This window comes from Antechinus flavipes, chromosome 5, assembly GCF_016432865.1.
Source record: "Antechinus flavipes isolate AdamAnt ecotype Samford, QLD, Australia chromosome 5, AdamAnt_v2, whole genome shotgun sequence".
Classification (NCBI taxonomy): Eukaryota; Metazoa; Chordata; class Mammalia; order Dasyuromorphia; family Dasyuridae; genus Antechinus; species Antechinus flavipes.
Window position 1 is genome coordinate 162,172,042 of NC_067402.1, and position 23,527 is coordinate 162,195,568.

General features: G+C 35.7%; 1 protein-coding gene across 8 annotated transcripts in view; it reads left to right on the forward strand.

The window, feature by feature from the left end:
• BEND7 (BEN domain containing 7) overlaps positions 1–23,527 on the forward strand; it is a 245,539-nt gene that overhangs the window by 126,974 nt on the left and 95,038 nt on the right. For 2 of the 8 annotated variants that reach the window (XM_051962548.1, XM_051962554.1), the window contains 2 exons: positions 1,818–1,871; positions 7,895–10,444. In XM_051962548.1, coding sequence (XP_051818508.1) covers positions 1,818–1,871; positions 7,895–7,956 — 116 coding nt within the window. In that variant the 3' untranslated portion in view covers positions 7,957–10,444. Of the gene's footprint in view, positions 1–1,817; positions 1,872–7,894; positions 10,445–23,527 lie in introns of those variants that run through there. The other 6 variants (XR_007947760.1, XM_051962552.1, XM_051962549.1 and 3 more) reach the window with 6 other exon arrangements.

A 23,527-nucleotide genomic window follows, 5' to 3' on the forward strand; every position in this document is an offset into this window, starting at 1 on the left:
AATCAAAGGAGAATGGGGAAAAGTTCCAGTCCAATAAATTAACTTAGGAATTTTCTTTTGTGTACCATAGTGAGTGTTTCTCTGGAACTTCCTGGAAACTCCAAGCAAGATGAAATGCTCATAAATCAGAGATGGGCTCCCTGAAATCCCTAAAATCAGGATTTTAGGCTCCAGATAGAAAAAGTCCTTTGACGATTAGTTGAAATTTACTGATTTTTAAAAAATAAGGCAGCCAAACATATATTAAACATCTACTATATGTAAAAGACATCACTAAATGTTGGATATACAAAGTACTTACAATACAGTGGAGAGAGGTGGTGTTACAAGTACATAGGTAATTGATAGAAATTAGAAAAGTTTTATTGCACAGGAGAGGGTAAATTAGCTTAAGAGATTCAAGAAAAGAATGATAGCTTCTTTCTGGAGTAATTCAGAAAGTGATAACCTGTGAATTGGGCTTTAAAGGAAAAGTATTTCATTCAGTAAGTTGGGGGATATTATCTTTTACCTTACCTAACTTTGGTTTTCATGAGAATTTATTCTCTCACTGCTTATTAACATGCCATGTTAGAAGTGCATTAGGACAGTGGACATGAACACACATTAAGATGGAATGTGAGAGACTAAAAAGGTAAGTTAGAACCAGATTGTAGAGGACATTGAATTCCAAGATAAAGATATAGAAATGAGATAGCACAGAAAGTTAAAATTTTCAGTCATCCATTTTATAAGCTAAAGCTTTATTTGCCAGATTTTTTTCGTGGGGATGGAAAGTGAAATTCAGTCCTCTCACTCATCCACTGACACATTTTAACTGTCACAGTTTTTAACTTCATGCAAACCATCTGTGACACATCTCCCTTAAGCCACCAAAGATCTGTTCAAGTTTTATTGTGGCTTGAGCTTGGTACCCACCTGGGCTAATTTAATCTAGTTTAAATACTTTTGAGTGTTTCACTCCAGCCAAACATCCAAATAAGGTAACTGTGAGAGAGAATATGTGTATATATGAATGTTTATAATGTACTTATCTATGTACATATATTTATACTCACATAAATATGTACTTATATACACATAAACATGTGTAACATTTAATATATACTTACAACATGTATTTATATGTATATATGTTTACAAAGGCTTAGTTTTTACTTCAGAATTAGCCTAAAAATGACTTTCAAGGATCAAATAATAATGGACATTCATATAATGTTTTGAAGTTTGTAGAAAACTTTTAAGTGCTTCATGTTATGTGACCCTCTCATGTGAGGGAGGTACTACTATAGGTACCCCTTTTTACAGATGAGGAAAGATAGGATCAGAGAGGGTAGGTAACTTGCTTATAGTAACAGAGCTAATAAGTTAGTCAGATACAGAACATAAACCGTAGTCTTCTTCATGCACTCTTTCCAAAGCAAAATGAGGGACTGACTTCATACCTTGAAATTTAAGACAATTTGACAAGATATTCATGTTGATAGGAGCAGACTTGTTTGTTTTTAATCAGGAAATCTGTTCATGTTTAGACTGTTATTTAAGGGAAAGTAATATAAAATAACTTTTATGTTGAGCAGATTCTTAAAAATTGTCCAGCAGTTATTTACCAAATTAAAATCTGTTTTGTATTATTATTATAAAATTATTTTATTTCAATACTAACATAACCTATTGTAGTATAGGAGCAAACTCAGCTAAAGAAAGAAGGTGAAAACTATTATGTGTATTGCCACTTTCTAATTGCTTTACTATATTCAGTAAAATGAATATGTTCCCTGAAACTAATGAGATTTGTGTTTTATGTTTGTAACCAGCAGAGGTGGCTGACTGTGATGAAAAACTGGACAGCATTTCTGTACCACCAACAGGTAAAATGCATTTACATTTTGATCACCTGCTGGAAAAAATAGTGCAAAAATATTTGAATGGAAAATGTTTTTAATATTAGCAATGCAAATGTTTGAATATACTGATTCTATAAAAGACCCCTTATTATCAAAGGTTCTGAATGTCCTATATCTAAGAAGTTTTTTTCACATATATTGTAAAAGGCATGAAAATCTAAAAAGTTTTTCCTTTTACTCCAATTCATACTTATAAAACCTATTTTAAGAACAAATGCTAATGAGTTAGTGTCTTGATATTCTATAGCCCAAAAATAGGCCTTTGCTTTTATTCACAAAATCATCATATTTTTTATTCCTAACAAAATCATATTATCATTTTGGAAAGATAACTGCCATTGTCTTTATTTTCTTCTTATCTGTTCAGAGTCTTTCCCTTAAAGGCTTATATAGGTAGAGTAGTATAGTAGATATAGTTGCTATAGCACTCAGACTCAAGAAAGGATATGACTTTAGATTATTCTGTCTCTGGTATTTATTAGCTATGTGACCATGAGGAATTTTCTGAATGTCTCTAAACCTATTTAATTATCTGCAAAATGAGAATTATTAACACTCATAGAATCCTTCTTACTGGAGTGGTATACAGTTCAAATGAGATAGTATGTATAAAGTGCCATATAAATGTCAGTTGTTGGTCTTAATAGCTCAGGTCTCCTGCATCCTTATGAAGAGCTTGATGGCCAGCTATCTGATGAACCTGATGAATTATGAGGTGTGATGATCTTTTTGGGAGGACTTTGATTCCATCTCCCCTTTAAACAGTCGGGCAACTTCTTTTGGAGTGTGACTTGTAATATCTATTTAAGCTTCATCAGTTAAGGATCATTTAGTTGGTATGGAATATTATAGATCAGAAAAGTTATCCTTTTGGTCAGGTCCCATAAGTTTGGCTCATTTGAAAGTTGGCCCCTTTTCGCCCATTTTCAAAGAATTCTAATTGACAAGAGATCCAAGAGCATCTTTGAGTCAAAGATTAGGTAACCGAGAGAGAGCAAATCCATAGCTTCGTTCTTGAGAATGAGTAATGATTTCCTTGGGAAAGAAGCACATGGAAGTTGCATGTATAACCACCATTGTGATTTGAAGATCGAATCCCTAGATACCAAAGTTGTAGCCCTAGTTGAAGATATACCCACTATCCCAGTATTTATACTATATATATATATTTTTTTTTATTTTATAATTTATATTTATAAAATGTATACACACATACACACAAGCTTATATAGGCATGTGTACTTTGGGGGGGGCAGTCAACCACTTTAAAAAATTCTGCTTTGGCTCTTTTGTTTCCTGCTTTCTTTAGGAACAATAGAAAATGACTGGAATATATTTTATGCCTAGGTCTCCATAAGTAAAAGTAAAAAGGTCCTCAGTTCCCATAAAGCTTTTATGGTAACAGTTTTTAAAAATGCAAATAAGGCATGAAAGACTCAGTAACTCATAAACAATACAGTTTTCCTCTTTATTGAGTCTTTCCCCCCAAGTTCTAGTCTCCCAGACTCATAGCACCACCCTGATTTGAAGTCTCATTAAAATGGAAACAGTTGCAGTTGCTAAGAGCTGCCCTATTAACATTCATTCTGTTGTAGAAGTTCTTAACCTGGAATCCATGAACTTGATTTTTGTTTTGTTTTATATTGATAGCTGTATTTCAGTACATATAGTAGCTATGATTTTGAACGCTTCATTTCAATATATTAAGTTTCCTTTTTAATCCTATGTGTTTTATGAATTAAAAAAAAAATTTCTTTGAGCAGGGTTCCATAAGCTTCATCAGATTGCCCAAAGGGTCTATGACACAGAAAAGGTTCAGATCTTATCATCTGGTGAATCTTACATTTATTCTAAGGATGCAGGATCTTATAAGCTTGAATTCCCCTAAAAGAAAAACAAATTTGTACTTATTGGAAAGGCAGTTCCTTTCCCATCAACTGTACACTAACTGAATATCTTACTGTCATAATTGAAGTCACAGTCTAGGTCTTTATTTACCATACTATGACTAAGCCCTTTGTTATTCCCCCAACTTTGGGACCACATTCTCAGTTCTTTTCTGTGTAAGAAACTGTGCTATCCTGCTATTTCCTCTTCTCTCTCTAGAAGAAGGGGTCCTGGAATATTCAAATTTGGAGTTGCTGAATAGAGAAACCTGAGATTTATGCTGAAAAGAAACTCTATTTTCTCTAGAAATCTGAGCCACCTCACTCAGTCAGTTAACATTTACTAAATGCCCACTCTATGCCAGGCATTGTGTTGAATACTTTGTTCAAACTGACTCTTGAAAAACTTGATGTTCTCTAGGAAATCAACACTCAGTTGAGGAGAGTTCAGGAATTTCTAGCCTTTATCCATCTAATTCTCACAAACTCTTGGGCTTAGGGATTACATCACTAAGTTTTTATAACTGAAATTAAGTTCTAAGAGTCCAAGAACTTTCTTCTTGGGCTTCCTGAGTGAGAGTATGTATGACTGCAGTTGTCTCTGGCTACTGCAAGGCAACTAAGTCATTTCTAGTTCAGTAAAAAAGACCACATGCCCAATCTGTTGTCTTCACTAGGACCCAAATCTGATCTTTGTTATAATCTATGAATATCTCCAGAAAGGGACAAAAATGGCCAGTCTTGACGCCGTTTTAGAAGCTTAGCTCAAAGTGGAGTGACTAAGCAACAGCCTGAGCCAGCCACATCACTCCCAATAGATGAAAATTGTCCCTTCCTACACCTATCTCCTCCACTATAACTCAAGTTGTCTCCCATACATCTCTTCCTTTTCACAGCCAAATTTTTACACTCATCGCTTCTAGTTTCCTCATCTCCTACTCATTTCTTATCCCCTTGTAATTGGGCTTCCAACCCCACCACTCAATGGAAATTTCTCCTTACAAAGTTTACAAAAATCTATTATTTGCCAAATCCAATAGCTTCATCTCAGTCCTAAGCTTTCTTGCTCTTTCTTTAGCTTTTGATATTGTTAACTACTTCTTGGTATTAACCTCCATGGTATTAATCTTCTATCTCTTTTACTTGCCCAACTATCCTTTCTTAATCCTTTTCAACCGATTATGTCCCAGGCTTTGCCCTTGGCCATCTCATTTATTTTGCCATCCACTCTCATGGATTTAGTCGTGATCTCTCTACAAGTAACTTCCAAATCTGTCTCTTTAGCTCCTATTTCTCACCTGCATTCTTCCCACATCATCAGCCACTTGTTGGGCATCTCTGCCTAGACAAGCACAAAATTCACAAAAGAGAACTCCTTATCTTTTCTTGTACTTTCTTTTTTGTGGAGAAGAGCACCTTTCTTTTATTCAAACAGTCATCTCTCACTCTTCCCTCTCCCAGTTCTAGTGATTTGCCCGGTCTTCAGTTCTGATGTTTCTCCCATATTTTCCCTCAGCTCTGTTTGCATAGGCATATCCTAAAAAGACTTTCATCACTTCTTCTTTGCCTTATGCAACACCTTCCTAGTAGTCCTCTAATTTCTAGTCTATCTTCAACTCAATTCTACACCAGATAATAAAATATTATCTTAGACCAATGTCTGGCTTATTACCAACCATTGTTCCTCAAGGATAAAGTACAAAAGTCTCTGGCTCTGAAAACCTTTTACAAACTGACTGCCTTTTCAGACTTAATTGACATTTTTCTTCATGTGTTGTACAGAGCCATGGGGCTCTGTTCTGTTCTTTGTATACAACCTGTAGCAGTGGCTTCCAGGCCTTTGCATTGGCCTTCCATGATCAGTGGGCATTTCTTAGAACCTCTAGCATCCTACAAGTTTGGCTTGAGTAAATTGCCCTATGATTTTCTGATCCTTTCCCTCCAGGAGATTGTGAGTTTCTTGAGGACTGTTTTTAATGTTGTCATTGTGTTCCTAGAACATTGTAGAGTGCCTTTTATAAAAATATTAAGTGCCTAATAAACATATATTGAATTGAATGCAAGTTAGTTATCCTTTGTCTCATTCCGTTGTCACTACTCAACACATTTTATGTATTGGCTGAGTAGTAACAAGAATAATATTATTCATTTTCCTTCTTTCAGACATCCTGAGATAATCTTAATAGAGAGCTTCTATTCACTCTAGATGAGATATCTTGCTAAGATTGACTCTGTGATAGACAAAAAGAAAAATGAAAAGTGGATCCAGCACAATAGCAGTGTCCCAAGTGGTTTAATAAGCATCTTCATTGCCTTGTTTTCCAGAATGGACTAAGTTAAACATATTCTGAGTTTTAGAGCTAAATCATGCCATTTTCATCTTTTAGATTCTCTTACCTTAAAACAACAAAAAGCAAATAAATAGAAAGGGATGTTAAGGGCCCTTATGACCACCTTAATCACTACATTTACTTATTATTCTTTTCCTTAAAATTTCATCAAAGCAAAAGCAATGTGTACAAGCCATCAGTCATCTGGGGATCAAATCAATGTATTTTTATATATTATTTAAAGCAACTCTGTATATCAAGCAACAGTTGCTGATTTTGTGCTTAATTAAGTTGTCCTACGATCCATGAGGGGTTTTCCGATACTAACACTATTTGTGTGTTAATGCTCATGGAAGAAAACATTTGAAGCATTACAAGAAAAATTTTTCTATCATAAAAAAGAATGATTTTTTTGATAAAGAGTTGTAAAATTATTTTTCCTTTGACAGACTTCAGAAACATGCAATTGAAAATATAGAAAAATTAAAAACCACTTATAATAATTAGGAAAAATTACACAAAGACAATGTTAGTCTTAGTTTGAATGAATAAAAGGCAAGTTATGGAAGCTATGGAATGAAAGAAGTCTTAAGTGAACCCTTACAGGAATAAGAAATACATCAGGCAATCCAAATCAGTAGTTATCATGGCATAGAAAATAGAACCCTAGATTTTGAGTCAAGGAATGCGATTTAAATTCCATCCATTTAATTGTCACCACAGGCAAGACATTTAATTTTTTGGAGTCTCAGTTTCTTCATTTGTCAAATAGGATTAAAATATGCTACTTAATTTACTGATCTGTTATTAGGAGATTTCTTTTTCATAGCACAATATAAATACATGTTGTTCACGAATAACTAAATGTGAGTTGTCATTATTAAGTATGGTGAAGTGACCTATAGAGAAAAATAGAAAATAGGCTACATCTCCATAGCCAAAGTGAAATATTAAAGCAATTATCTACATAATTACAGTAAAAATAATTCCTTTACAAAAAAGTCTAGAAAGTTAAATTAGACAAGAGGTCTGTTCATTGGATAATTATCTAATTATCCACTTTCCTTTGTATAGACCTAAATTCAGTTCAACATGTGTATAAAATATTTCTGACCATCAGAACTATCATTGAATGAAAATTAATTTGAAAATTAAAAATAATTTATAACATGAAAAAGAACTCTAACATTTAATATAACGCTTCTGTATCTGGTGAACAGAGGCTTTGTAAGATCGATCATTCATCCAACAAATATTTATTAAATACATAGAACTATATGACATAGACATATATGACATAGAACTGATATGACTATATTGCAAAAGGGATACAAGAATGATACACATGACCTCAAGAAACTTAGACTATAGTGATAGAGATGAATGATTTGCAAAAAGAAAAGACAAGGAATGTGAATGTACAGCAAGAGAGGTCCAAAATGCCATGTTATTTTAAAGTAGGGAGAGATTGTGACTAGACAGAAGAAAGAGGAGTAGGTATTCAGTGAGAGTCCATTTGGCCTAATTTTAATAGCTGCCATCCCACACTTAAGATTTTTTCTATCAGAAACATTAATTCCAGTTGCTAACTTTTGTAACTAAATGGAAAAGCACTGTTAACAACACTATTCCTCAAAGAGGAATGTGAACAGCCCTGATTGTACCTAATCAACAAAATGTTTTACCCCTTAAGAATGCCTGTGTCTGTCATAGAAAATAGCCATATTGTTCACTATAGAAGTTACTTTTTTATTTCTTGCCTGTGTTTTAGGTAATATTTTTGAAACCAGAACAGAGAAGATGGAAGACATAGAACCAGATTTCACTGCCTAGACTTTTCATTTCTGTGGCGTTCATTAGCAAATGTAACTCTTTGTTTGGAGATTTCTCTAAGATCTGTGTAGGCATTTCAGATTACTGCACTATGTGGATGTTCTATAAAGTTTTACCTTTAAAATTGTTTTCACATATTTTCTCTGTAACATGGACAATCAAGTCATCAAATTGTTTCAAGATCCTTCATCTTTAGAATTGATTGGTTATTCTTTGAAAGTCCCATATATTATCCAATTAGTTTGGTATCCATTGTAACAAGAACAGCTCTCTCTCTGCTTCTCTTTTTCCTTCATCTCCTCATGTGTTTGTGCACAGTGTAATGCTGCATATTTATTTTAACTCAAGTTATATAGATGTAAAATACAGATAAAGAAGACTGGCACTTCTCCTACACTGAGAGCACCCTGCTGCTGAAAGCCAAAATAAACTTGACCTCCATTGACTTAGAAGATAAAGTTTTCTTTTGGGGGACAGACTAGTTCTTATCTGTTAAAACAAGCTAGTTCTGTTATCAGTGGAACTAAAGTGAGACTTTGGAGCAGATTAAGTGCTAATGATATATCTCTGTTCTTCAGGAAAAAAAAAATATTTTGAGCAATGGAAAGTATTTGTGAGATTTAGGCTCCCTATATAATAGAAAGATAACTGATGGGAAATTGAAACTTTTAGTCAATCTTTATAATTAGCCTTCCAAAAACCCAGCACATAACAATTTCATGGACTTTTTTAAAAACTAAGTTGCACATGTCAGATACTTGAGTATTGTATGGACTTCACCTTAGCCACAAAGGCACTTAGTGAAATATTCTGTGTTTTATTTGATTTTTAATATTGGTATGCATCCAGCTTAAGTAAATCCAAAATATTAAAATCTGCATTTATAGAAAAATATAAATTGGCAGATGGTTATTCTCTTTACAAAAACGCTTATCACAGAATTCCTTGAGATAAGTTAATATACTTAAAATAGATTGGACTCACAGTGAGTTTATTTACTTATACATAATTTTTCAGAAACATATCTATTACATTAAAGCAAAATAAAATTGAAAATAAATGTCACTTCTGACACTTTCATAAACCAATCAGAAGGGCTTAAAAATTAATCTTACTTTTTAAGGTGTGGACCCTCCACTTCATAAATAAAAGCTATGTGGACAGTCTGACATCTATTACTAGCATTTGTTTCATAGAATCACAGAATGTTCAATAAGCATTTATTAAGCACTTACTGTGTGAATAGGAATTGTGCTAGGAAAGCAAAATCAAAGAAGAGATAACCTCTGATTTCAAGGAGTTTACCATTGGTAAGCTGTAAGAACCACAGACACCATCCAGGCATGAGCCCTTTTTTTTGTTACTGAACTAAAGCCAGAGAGGCTAAGTGATTTATATAGCCAGTTGTGTAACTAATTAGTGGCAGAGCCCACCTAGAACCCAGGTCTCCTGATTCCTGTTCCATTGTGCTTTCTACCAGGCCACACTGCAAAATTAAAGTGAGATAAGAGGAGAACTCATAGATAAACTACTATTCCATTTTGATCATCAGCCAGTGAACTAATGTGAGTACTGAGTGTAACTATAAAGTAATGAGACTGGTTTTTCCTGTATAGCTTATGGAATCAATCTTAGTACTTTACAGTCACACCTTGAATATTTGTTGGGGGGGAGGGTGGACTTGCATTGGATGAGATGATCCAGAGAAATTGTTTTCAATATACTTTTTAGTTTTCCTTTTAAATTTTGGGCATAAACTTCCTTTCTAAATTGATTTCTTAAAAAAAAAAAAAAAAAGGACAGTCAATTGGAGAGCTAGAAACAAGGGTCTTTGTTTTTCTGAGACACATATTTTGAAAAAATTGTCTTCTGCCTCCCAGAAGGAAATAGTTCTCAATGAAATCTAAAAGATCAATTGGTGACATTTCAACTCCATTAAAATAAAATTAATATGTTGCTAGAGAAGGTGAAAACTGTTGCTTTTGAACCATGGAATGTGTTAAATGTCTATCATGAACCTTCCAAACTATTTCCTTCTGAGGCTGGAATAATCACTTGTACTATCACTTGGAATTTTCAGCCCTTTAGGAGGGATAGGGGTTATTGTAGCCCCAAAATACTTGCAATGAATCCACAAATTGGAGTTATGTATTGCAAAACTGCAACCATGAAATGTTTTGTAAATTTAAATTGTTTTTGTGTTTACCTACTGTGACTACTGTTCAGACTTTATTCAAAAATCTTTTATAGGCTTTATGAACAAAGAAAAATCATTCCATATCTATGGATAATGTCTCAATCTTATGTACATATGTTTTATTAATATGTAAATATTTAGATATTTTTAAATTACAATGTTCTTTAAAACAAATTCTACAAAGGATTAGTTGTGAAAATGGTGTATAACATTGTGTTGTGATATCAATTCTTGAGAAGCTCCTTATGTCCGTTCTGAAGAAAACAATAAATTACTTTATTTGAACATGCATATTTCTTGCTTATGTACCAGATTTTTCTATGTGTGAAAAAGAGTTAAAGCTGCCTGTTAATTAAAAGGTATCTATTAGTACTCCTGTAATTTTGTGTAATTATGTCTCCTTGTGGAGCTGATAGAAAGTATATAGATCACCTCCAAAATATGATTCTTCAAATGTCAGAAAATAACAGACTCTGCCTGCCTATTGGATCAATGACTATATCAAGTCCCACAAAAACACTTGAGCATTAAGTGCTGATATGCTTGAAGCCTAATTTTAAATGAATTAGGTGGCTTTATAATCCTCACTTAAAAGGTCTTAAGCTCTGCTTCTATGGAAACAACACATCAGAAAGCCAGACTAGTCTTGGGTAATGCAAAGTAGTTAAAGCATATTGTCTGTGTGCCCTTCTTTGGACACAGGAGGGCGTCACCCTGCAACTGCCCGGAAGAATGGCGTCACCTCTGTACCTTGCTTTGAAGGAACCCCTTGCTAGAATAAGTTGAAAGTAAAAGGGAGCTTTCCCTCTTCCCTCACCGATAAAAGGGGAGCAAGGCCAAATGATGGCTCAAAAAAAGATGAGTCAGCACCTGGGGGTTGGCCAGCTTCAGCCACCATTTTCCTACTGGCCCCACAGGCTGCCTCTCTCTTCTTTTCCTCTTCAGGCTGCTGTCTTCATGTGAACTTCAGGTGGGTGTGGGGGAAGAAGAGAAAGGGTGGACACTGGTGTGCTTTGAAGCTAACAGAGCTTGAGGAATGGCCCTGCCCGATGTGCAGCTGGGGTACTCTGTCTCTGACACTACCCCTCATGGCATGGAGCCAGTGATGAGGGAAAAAATCTATATTCACCTGAAGCAAAGGAACAGAGAGATAATTGTCTCAGTAGCTTTTCCAAAAGTCAAAAGCCATAACTAAAGAAAGAAATATTAAGTGAAATCACAGGGTGCACCAAGAAGGTTGCATATCTTGGACCTTTTTTGATCACAAAGGGAAACATGGGAAATGTGTCGCTAAAATTTATTTTATCCAGTTAAATCCTGCTCAGCCTTTGAAAATATCTCAAATTAAAGATGCCTTCATGATTAGTAGATTAGAGCAGACTGCTGAAGGGAACCAGCAACAGATTCAGCAGTTTTGTTAAAACGTTGGATCGCTTTGTCATCTTTCACATTGTACTCCTAGTAATACACCAAGGAGCTTATGCAGTAAGTTGTCTCCTTTGTAACTAATAAGAAACACAGATTGCCACCAAAACAAGATTCTTTAAATGTCAGAAACTGTTGGACAAACTGTTACATTGCCAGGCTACCATACTGAGATTTTTTTTTCTGCCAAATAATGAATGATAAAATTCCTGCTATGTGTAGCACTTTCAGGTAGTACTCGCCAAATCCCTTTAATTACATCCTCAGTCAGTTAAAAAAAAAATGAACCAACCCTCCATATACAGTGTGTCCCCAAAGTCTTAATGCAGTTAAAATCCACACCCTGTACATTTAAGAATTACATAATAGCAGTCCTGTTACTAGCATATTGTATATACCTTTGCAAAGTATAGAAATTAGATTTAAAAAGACATATATATGTATAATATTTTAAGTGACAGTGTTGTCTTTGAACATGCTTCATCATTTCCAAAAAATTCTTGTGTATGTCTTTGGGGGACGAGAATAACTTGTAAATAACAATTATTAATAATTGTTCGTTCAATTTAATCAGTATGAGACATGAAATCAATGAAACAAGTGGATTTCTTTTTTTAAGCTACTTTTTTTAAATCCAAAGTTACATGATGTACTGATTAAAAAGAGGTCATAATAGCCAATAAACATGACTTCATGCTTCTGTATACACATTCACTACATTCAAAACAAAAACAAGAAAATTGACTTTAATCAATCAGTTTCCCCAAACTCCTTCTCTCTTCTTTTTTTAAACTGGTGCTATAGAAAAAATTGTAATCTATCCATTATTTGGTTTTTTTTCACATGAATATATGGAATGGCAAGGGGACCAGTTTAACTAAAATGTAAAGTACTAGAAGGTGACTGATATATAAGTGTGAAAAATAGAATGGACAGACTGTGGAGGCCTTTAAATGTCAAATAGGGAACTTAGGTTGGCTCTAGAATCAATAGGAAAGCATTGGAGTTTAATGAGTAGGGGACAATGTGGTCATTCTTACACTTAAGGAAATCACTTTGGCAGCTGTTTGGAAGGGTATATTGTTATAGAGGTCTGAGACTTAAATCAGGTTGATCAATTAATAGACTAATGTAATAGTTTATGTAAGAAATGATGAAGGTTTGATAGTTGGATGCTTGGAGGAGAGAAGGGGACAGATTTGAGAGTAAAGAGATGACGTCAGTGGCAAAGTTCAAAACCTGGTAGGGATGGATTTGGGAAGATGGTAAAATAATGATCTCTGGAATGCAGATTGAAAGTCATCCATAGGTGTTCATATTCTGCTATTTGGTCTCACCTAAACTAAAAGATGGGGAGTTGGAAGGCAGGAGTGGTGGCAGAGACCATACTAGTTATTATTCCTGAGTCCCAATCCTGGTACTGCTTTTCTCTCCACTAGAACAAAAGGAGTTTTGCCTGACTGTTCCACACAAGAATCTTGGCAAAGAATAGTGGAGGCAATGATATCAATGGTCAATAAAGGGGAGGAAGCAATAAGAAAAATGACTTTCTCAACAGAAGTAGCCATGGTGGGAGGTCTAATTATATAATAACATTCTATTCCTTAGCTTAACTCTCTGTATAGGCCCATACCCACTTCTGTTCCTAACAGCAAAGCGTGGGAAACTTACATTGGCAGATCAACCAAGAGGATGACAACACAAGGTGAGTGGATGGTCACAATGTGATTCACAGTAAATTATGCTTCAAAACTTAAGGGAAAAATGTATGTGAACTTGTTCATGTGGGTAGTCCCTGCATCTGTACAGATCACAAACCATTTACATTTTTGTCCCCAAAGTTCTCTCATATTTACTCCATAGAGCATCTGCCAAATATGCTTATTGCATTGCTTTAGATCATTTTACATTTGCATCAAAAGGCAAGTCTGATTCAGGTCTTTTACCATGCACAATATATACTCCACATAGATGCCCAAGTGATTTTCCTTTAATACAGGTCTGGCAATGTCACTTTTCTATTCAATAAACTTCAGTGGCTCTCTGTTAGTTTTAGGATAAAATATAAAATTTTCTGTTTGGCATCCAAAGCCTTTCAACTTACTTTTCTATCCTCATTTCATATTATTCCCCTTCCTATGCTCTATTGTCCAGTTAAACTTACCTTCTCTTTGTTCAATCCATTTAGCAGAAAAACCACGAAGGGTCTAGCTACAGGACAACCTTTTTGGCTTCCCCCAACAAAATCTATCCATCAGCAGCTAAGTCTGCTTTGGAACCATCTAGGCATTTGGCAGTTTGCTTTTTCCAACTCAGCAAGACTATACCCCATGGTTAACTTAATGAAATGAGAAAGGCAACCAGGACTCCCATGCAGTGTGGGGTCCCTATATCTGTAACTCACTGCTATTGTAATGTAAGCATGGATCCAGAGGACTCCATGTATATTAGTGGGAGGCTGTACCCAAGGATTTTGAGGGGTTCTTAATTCGTTGTGTGAGCAGATGCCTTTATTATTGATTGTTAAGAAGACAAAGTCTTTCCCTCCTTAAATCTGCTATAGCTTCCTTTCCACCAACCTTTCAATTTCATATATTACTGAAAAAACAGGGGAACATTCATTGAGAGCTCTTTCTTCTCCCCTACTCATCTGCCATCACTCAAATGATTTCTTCCTTCTCTTTCTCCTACCTATTTAATCATTCCTGTCATGATCTATCTCTTTTGATGCATCTTCATCCTCATGAATCTCTGTCATGAGCTTTCTTTGTTTCTTTTATACTATTTCTCTTGGTAAATAGTTCCCATGATTTCATTATCTCTATTCAGATGGTTCTCATATATATATACATATACATATATATATTTCTAATTCTCACTAGTTACTGCAACTACAATCATATCCTGGATTGCACATCAGGCATTTCAGACTCAATAGTTGAAAAATTGATTAGTATTTCTTAACACCTACTATGTGCCAGGCACTGTGCTAAGTGTTAGGGGTACAAATATGAAAGAAATAATACAGTTCTTGTCCTCAAATTACTTATAATCTAATGGGTTAAAACAACACATAAAAGAAACCTGAAAAGGTGGGGATGGAGGGAGAAAGGTATCTAACCAGGTACAAAGGGATGGTGGAGAAAACCAGAGGTTCAAAAAGAGTGGGAATTTCCCAGGTGGGAAATAGGAAATGAAATATCTTAGAAGTCAGCCTTTTTCCCTCTCAGCCTGAGGAGTTTATGACTCCACCTTCCTTCACAGAGGCAAAGAATAGCAATGAGGTATGAATAAGCCTGGATCTTGCAAGATGATGAAATTTCCCAATAACAGATTTATTTAGAGTATTGTGGAGAAAGTACAAAATGAGTGCAACTAGTTGGAAAAGAAAAGCTGTTCGAGTACATCAAATTGAGTGTCCCATTGATACTTCAAGCTCAGCCTGTCCCAGACCAAACTCTTCTTTCTCCCTTAAACCCTTCTCTCTTCCTGACTTTTGTATTACTGTGGAGAGCAGCACTATCCTTTCAGTCCCCCGGCTATCATTCTCGATTCTTCCCTTTCTCACTCTCTCATTTCCAGTCTGTTGCCAAGATCTATCAGTTTTACCTTCACAATCTCTCATATATTTCTTCCCTCCTCTGACACTGCCACCAATCTGGGGCAGACCCTAATCATCTAGACCACTGCAGAAATCCACTCAATGGTTGTGCTTCTAGTGTCTCTCCAGTCCAGTCCATCCTCCACTTTGCTGTCACATCTCTCTTCCAAAAGATCAGTTCTGACAATGTCAAACCATCCTTTCCCCATTCCACCTTCCATTCAGTAAATCGCAGTGACTCTCCTTTACCTCAGAGATCCGTTTGGCTTTTATGCCTTCATAACCGGACCCCCTCCTACCTTCCCAGTCTTTTTATACCTTCCTTCCTTCCATGTGACATTGGCTTCCTTGCTTGTGCCCCTCATGTAATATCCTATCTCCTGACTTCATGCATTTTCCCTCACTGTGCCCTGGATTTTTTGTTTCTCTCTCCTCATTTTCACCTCCTGGCCTTTCTGGCTTCCTCTGAACCTAACCTAAAATTCCATTATAAGAAACCTTTCCTGATTTCCCATAATATTAGTGCCTTCCCCTCTGAGACAAATAGATAAATAGGTAGGTAGATAGATGGATGGATGGATGGATGGATGGATGGATAGATGGGTGGATAGATAGATCTTGCTGTTATATAGTTGTATAGTGTGTATACCTTTATATGTATATATATATATATATACATACATATACACATGCATGTATACATGCATACATATATATATGCACATATCTTGTTTGTATATAGTTTTTAAACGTTATCTCCCATATTGGTCTGTGAGCTCTTTGAGATCACAGATTGTTTCTATCTTCTTTGCATTCCCAGCACTTATAGCACCTGGAATATAGTGAGCACTTAATAAGTGTATATTGATTTCAGAAGTATGCAGTGATAGTTCATAAGCAGGTTGTTTACACAGATATTCAGAGATATATATATATATATATATATATATGAATATATGAATCAGACTAGTTTACAGTTTAGCTACCTTGGTCATGAGGGGAACTCCTCAAGGAGACACAACAGAGATTCCTGAGGGCTTTATCCAGATTCTCCTAAGCATACATTCTTTTTTTCTACTTTAATTTTTTGCCAACTAAAGATAGTTTTTAGTATTAATTTTTGTAAGATTTTTGAGTTCCAAATTTTTTCTCCTTCCTACTCTGCCCTCCCCTTCAAGCAACAAGTAATTTGATATAGATTATACATGTAAAAGCACTGTATTTCCATATTGGTCATGTTGGGAAAGAAAAATCACAACAAAAAGAGAAAACCATAAAAAAAAAAAGCAAACAAAAGAGGTGAAAATAGTATACTTTGATTTACATTCAGTTTCAATAATCCTATTTCTAGATTCAGATGTCTATTCTAAGCCTATTGGAAATGTCTTGGATCAATATATTGTTGAGAAGAGCTAAGTCTATCATAGTTGACCATCATAAAATCTTGATGTTACCTGTATACAATATTCTCTTAGTTCTGCTCACTTAACTCAGCATCAGTTTACATCTTTCCAGCTATTCTGAAATCATATTTCAAATAAGAAATCTATAATTTCATATAGAATAATAATATCCCATTATTCATATATCATAACTTGTTCAGCCATTCCCCAATTTATAAGCATCCACTCAGTTTTCCAATTCCTTGCCACCACTAAAAGAGCTGCTACAAACTTTTATGCACATGTGAATTCTTTCCCCTTTTTTGTGATCTCTTTGAAATACAGACCCAGTACTAGCAGTCCTCTGGATCAAAAGATCTGAACAGTTTTAGAGCCTTTGGGGCATAGTTCCAAATTTGACTACATGTTCTTCAAAGAATCATGGATTTCATTGTTCTGAGGTTTGATGTCATCATGTCAAATCAACAAGAATTTATTAAACATTCAATAAGTACCAACCTCTATGCTAAGCACTGATAGACAAAAAAGAGCATTAAGACAATCCCTACCACCAAGAAGTTTACATTGCAGTGCACAGTGTCATCCTATAAACAGGAATATGTCGAATACCTCATCATTTATAGGAAATCCCTTTTCCATTTGGACCATGCAAAAACATAATAACAAAAACCTTACCTAATATGTATAAAGGATTTCAAAGTTTGCAAATCACTTTACATACATTATTTTATTAGTTCCTCAGAATAACATTGTGGCATAGCATCTCTTATACCATTTTGTAGAAGAAATTGGCCCTGAGAATTAAGAAACTTTTCTGAGCTCAAAAGAAGTATCAGAGGCAAGGTGAGAACCCAGACCTTCCTGATTCCAACTCCAGCACCACTTCGACTACATATTCAAAGAATAAAGAGTGAAAATCGCATTAAGCTAGGTATAGTACTTGTATTATTTCATTGGATCTTCATAGCAAGTTCTCTAAGGCATTTTACAGTTGAGGAAACTGAGGCAGACAGATATTGAGTGATTTGTCCAGGGTTACACAGCTAGTAAGTGAGGTCATATTTAAATTTATGTATGCCTTTATTTATCCATCATGCCACATAGCTACTGCTTACAACGGCAAATAGCTTTTGTATACCCTACTAGACATTGAAAATTAGAATTATCTCTGTGTATTTATTTACACACATATTCATGGATGGATGGATGGATGTGTAAAGGGCTGAAACTCTTGAGTTGATGCACTGAGTTCAGACAACCAAGCACTTGAGGCTAATTACCAATTGGACAACACTCTATAAGCATATTCTTGGAAAATGGCCCTTCCCACTATCCTGTGCTGGTTCAATAATTGGTGTATACAGAGAATTGTAGAAGGGACTGGGGGTGGAGTAAGACAAGCCAGGGCCACTTCTGGGCGGAAGATGAAGGAAGGTAGGTAGTGGAGATTCTGCTTCCATCCAATTCAATCCTATCTCTAAAGACCAAAAATAAAGACTAAGGATTTTTCTTATCCTGACTCGGGCTGATTCTAAGGTATCCAGGGTGCTAATGCGGTCATCACATCTATGTATATTAGAATTGGCTTTATTATATATATATCCTCATATATTTGTTTATATATTTATCCAATATATACATATTTATTCTATAAATTTTAATCATATACATATACACAGGTGCATATACACACATATATCTGTGCATATACATACACATACAGATGTGTATATACATGAAAATATATTAATAGACACTTACATGTACATATATAGATATATACATATTTATATTTATATGCTATATAGGATGTCCCAAAAGTCTTAGTGAAGTTAGATAATTAAGGCTTAAAACTTCAAGACTTTGGGGAACAAAGTCTTTATAAATACACACACACACACAACTCAGTATCAGAGATAGAGACAGTTGAATAGAGATTCAGTCAAGAGAGAATTGCCTGTTGCCCCTTGCCCCAGAAATGCAGTGTTATCCCATAACCAGAAATATGCTGAGTTAAAGATGGAGGTAAAGCCACTAAAGGTAAAGGGGTCCCAGATTTACACAGGCTGTTCAGACAAGGATTAGCTTTGGGAGCTGCCCTGTTCCCAGTGGAGAAATAGAGTTGAAGGAATTTGTACCAGTAGCAAAGAGGATTCTCTAAATATTAACTAGGATGGCCTCAATCTATCTGTGCTGCAGGATGGGGAACAGGGAAGCCCTCAAAATGAGAACCATATCAGCATGACTGGGGAGAGTTCCAGCCATTGGTTCTAACTGGAACTGGTTGTGGTTAAGCAGAAACCTTTGGCTAGCAGGGACCAGGCCTGAGAGAGGATACCAGCCATAAACTCCTCTAACTATTTAGAAATAGATTTTCTTTCCCATTTTAATGACACACGAATGAAGGAGCCTTTAATGACACTAAGATCTAGAAGTTTCTACTTCTAGATAAAAATTAATATCATGATACTACTGTGCTCCCAACCTTCAATTGTTTCTGTTCCAAATAGAATGTTTATTCTTGGTTGAAAGGATTTTTCCCATTTGTTTTCATTTCTGTTTCATTTGTAAAAACGGATAAATTTGGAAGTTTTATTTAATCTAAACTTAGAGACAAAAACTACCTTTGATGACTCTTTCCAAATTCACTAATCCCAACAGCAAAAGAAAAATTAAGTTGTAAATTAAAGAGCTAATTTAAGAGTCAGCTCTCTTTAATTCTAATCTTATATGCTCTTTAAATGACGTTTTAATAAGAGCACATTTACTGTGAATATGGACTGAAAATCAATTTTACCGATTAAAGTGAATACTCTGAATTGTTTTGATGAAGATGGGTCAGTCTTGGTGATGCAAACACTTTTGGCAGGGAAGAGAGGAAAGAGGGCATTTGACAGCCTGTTCCAGGCATTAGAGATCCAAATACATCATCTAAATGTGAGATATTCCACCTCCATACTTTTGCAGAGATGTTCTCCTCTGTCTGAAATTTGTACTTCCCTCACCTCTATGCCATATAGAAACTTTAGCTTCCTTAAAATCACATCTCAGACCACCTCTTACACAAAACTTTCCCCATTCCCTCTCCTTGTTCATACTGAAATTACATTGTATGTATTTCCTTGTACTTGGAGTTTCTCCCCAGTGGAATATAAGCTTATGATCATATTTAGGGAGCTGGAAGGGGTTTTAAAAGTCATTAAGTCCTCATTCTGCTCTTCCATTTTTCAGATGAAGAAATGGAGGCACAAAGTGGTCAAATGAGTTTTCTAAGGTCACACAACTAGTAAATATGGGAGGCAGGATTTGATGTCAGCTCTTCTTGACTCCCAGTCCAGCTGTCTATCCTATTAGAGGATTCATTTTTTTAAAGCTTTTTATTTTCAAAGCACATGCATAATTTTCAACATTCACCCTTGTTAAACCTTGTGTTCCAATTTTTTTCTCCCATCTTTTCCCCACCCCCCCAGATAGCAAGTAATCCAATATATGTTAAACATGTGCAACTCTAATATATATTTATACACACACACACACATATATATATATATATATATTTTTTTCTACAATTATCAGAAAAGAAAAATAAGATCAAAAAGGATAAACATGAGAAAAAAATAACATGCAGGTAAACAACAAAAAGAGTGAAAATGCTATGTTGTGATTCACACTCAGTTCCCACAGTCCTCTCTCTCTGGGTGAAGATGGCTTTCTTCATCAAGACCATTGGAACTGGCCTGAATCATCTGCTTGTTGAAAAGTGTCACGTCCATCAGAATTGATTGTCCTATAGTATTGTTAATGATCTCCTGGTTCTGCTCATTTCACTCAGCATCAGTTCATGTAAGTCTCTCCAGGTCTCTCTAAAATCATCCTGCTGATCATTTCTTACAGAACAATAATATTCCATAATATTCATATACCACAATTTATTCAGCCATTCTCCAATTGATGAGCATCCATCCATTTTCCAGTTTCTGGCCACTACAAACATTCTTGCACATACAGGTCCCTTTCCCTCCTTTAAAATCTCTTTGGGGTATAAGCCCAGTAGTAACATGGCTGGATCAAAGAGTAAGCACAATTTGATAACTTTTTGAGCATAGTTCCAAATTGCTATCCAGAATGGCTGGATGTGTTCACAATTCCATCAACAATGCATCAGTGTCCCTGTTTTCCCACATCCCTTCCAACATTCCGCATTATCTTTTCCTATCCTCTTAGCCAGTCTGAGAGGTGTGTAGTGGTACTAAAGGATACATTTCTTAAGGGCTGGGATTGTCTTATTTTTTCTTTGATTCCCTAACACATTACAGTTTCTTACACATAAAAAGAATTTATTAAATGTTTGTTGAATGGACTTGTTGGACTGAATTATTTCTAATCAAATGATACTTAAACTTGACTTTTTCTTCTCTTACTTCACAAGAGAAAACTGCAATGGTTGCTAGGATTATACCTTATGTACAGAAGAATTTCACTCGAGTGAAACAAGCTGACTTTACCTAAGTCTAATCATTTAGTTTGAATTCAACATTAGTCAACACCTTCTATAGACAAGACATTTTAAGAACCTTGGAAGATCATAAAGTTTAGATTAAATTGTTCATACCTTCATGAACTTTACAATCCAGTAGGAGAACAATGCAAAAAATAAAATAACATACATAGGGACAGCTATATGGCATAGTGCAGTGAGTACCAGACCTGTTCTAAGATAGATCTGAGTTCAAATCCAGATTTAGACTGTTACTGGCTATGGGACCCTGAGAAAGCCATTTGACATCTGTATCTCAGTTTCCTCATCTGCAAAAATAAGGATAATATCACCTACCTTCCAGGATTATTGTGAAGTTCAAATGAGATAATAATTGTAAAGTGCTTAGCACAGGGCCTGGCATGTAGTAAGCACTACATAGCAATGTTAGCTATTGTTATCATTATTATAACAAAGCATTGTATGATAAGTGCATTAGGCTGTTGCAAAATAAAGTGCTATCTTACCCCTGAGGCAGGAACTCATTTCCACATAGGAGGAGGATCAGGGCAGCATGAGCCTTGGCTTTAATAGGGAAGTGGTTTGGAGTAATTTTGCAGAGCAAACTGAAAGTAAAAACGAATTGCTCTTACTCTCCTTGCATTTTCTCCTTTTGAGTAAAGGGTCAAAGTTTTTGCCTCTTAACTGCTCTTAGTTGAACCGGCCAAGAAGTTCTAATAAGTTCACTTTTCTATGGAGAAGTGAAAATTTTTGAGTTTGCATTTAAAGTTCTGTTTGTTGGGAGAGCGCTACAATCATTCATAAAAATAAACAAGAGCTCTTTTAGCCTCCCCATGCTGGAATAGTTCATACATAGCATGTACAAGCTTATATGCCCTCTACACTTTCAGAATGCAGTTAAAGTATACATCTGAGTGAATGTCCTTGTCAACCCTACTCAGGGCTAAGAGCAAATATTCATGTAAAGGAAATAGTTTAGTCCCTTGTGGACACACATAGTGCACAAATGCTTGTTTATGAACAAACAAGTAGAGCGGGAAGAGGAATTAAAGACAATTCATGTTTCCATATTCCTAACATTCAGCCACAAAGAGAAGCAGCCATAATTAAGCATTATCTGACTCCTGGGTAACTACCCTCATCTTCCCTTCCTGTCCTCATGATTCTGGAAAAGAAACCATGACTGATCCAGCCATTGTTATCGCCATACTGCTTCCAATGGCTCCTCTGCCATCCCAGATGGCAGCCTTTGCAGGCTTGCCAAATCTCATAAGCTCCAGCTTCCAAATTGGGCAGTACTTCCATTGACATGCAAGTATATTTCCCAAGGGGTTATGAATTTAGTCTCTGGAAGTTTTATGTGTGTCTACAACAGCCTGAGTAGGAATGAACAGAAAGGAGGAAGGATAGGCACAAAGACAGGTGGGAATATGTGGGACATGATTGGTTGTTGGGCTTTGTTCTTAAAGAGAACCAAAATGATTTCATTATGTTAGAGTCAACTCACAGAGTGTCTTGATTATGGCTGATCAGAACAGTAGGAGCTTGGAATGCTCTGCCACAGGTAGAACAATTAAGGTGGATTCTCCAAATTTGTGCTTATAGAAAACAGAACTTGCTCCCTTGAGGGCACACCATGCTGGACAGTCTGTGCCAGTGTCTTCCATGGCACCAAATCAATTCTAAAGTCCTTAGGAGAAACCTTGAGAGTATCCTTGTATTGCTTCTGACTACCTTGTGAGCACTTACCCTGGGTGAGTTTGCCATAAAATAGCCTTTTTTGGCAAGGATACAGTTGGCATTCAAACAATATGGCAATGCCAGTGGAGTTATGCTCTCTGCAGTAGGGTTGGAAGGTTTGGTAGTTTAATTTGATAAAGGACCTCAGTGGTATCTTATCTACCAAGTGATCTTCAGAATCTTCCTAAGATAATTTAAATGGAAGTGATTGTTTCTTAGCATAGTGCTAATAAACTGTCCAGCTTTCACAGGTATTTAACAATGAGCTCAGCACAATGGGTCTGTAGACCTTAGTTTGGTAGTCAGTCTAATATCCCCTCACCATGCTTTCCTTCAGAGCTTCCCAAATCCCGAGCTAGCTCTGGCTATGTTTGTAGCATCCTCACTATCAGTGTGTACATCCCTGGAAAATATATTGCCAAGGTAAGTGAACTTATCCACAGCCTTCAAAAACGTCTCCATTTGCTATGGATGGTTCCACATAAGGTTGGTGTGGAGCTAACTAATAAAGCACTTTGGAGTTTTTTGGCGTTATTTGTTAGATCAAAAATTAGCAGAGAATTGATTTGTTGTACATTAGCTTCAGAGGTGTCATTGAGTGCAAAACCATCTGCAAACAAAAACATCACACATCAACACTTTCCACTTGGCTCAGAGCTTTTCCAGTACCTTGCTTTACCATACCTGGATGCTTTGTTCTTCCTCCC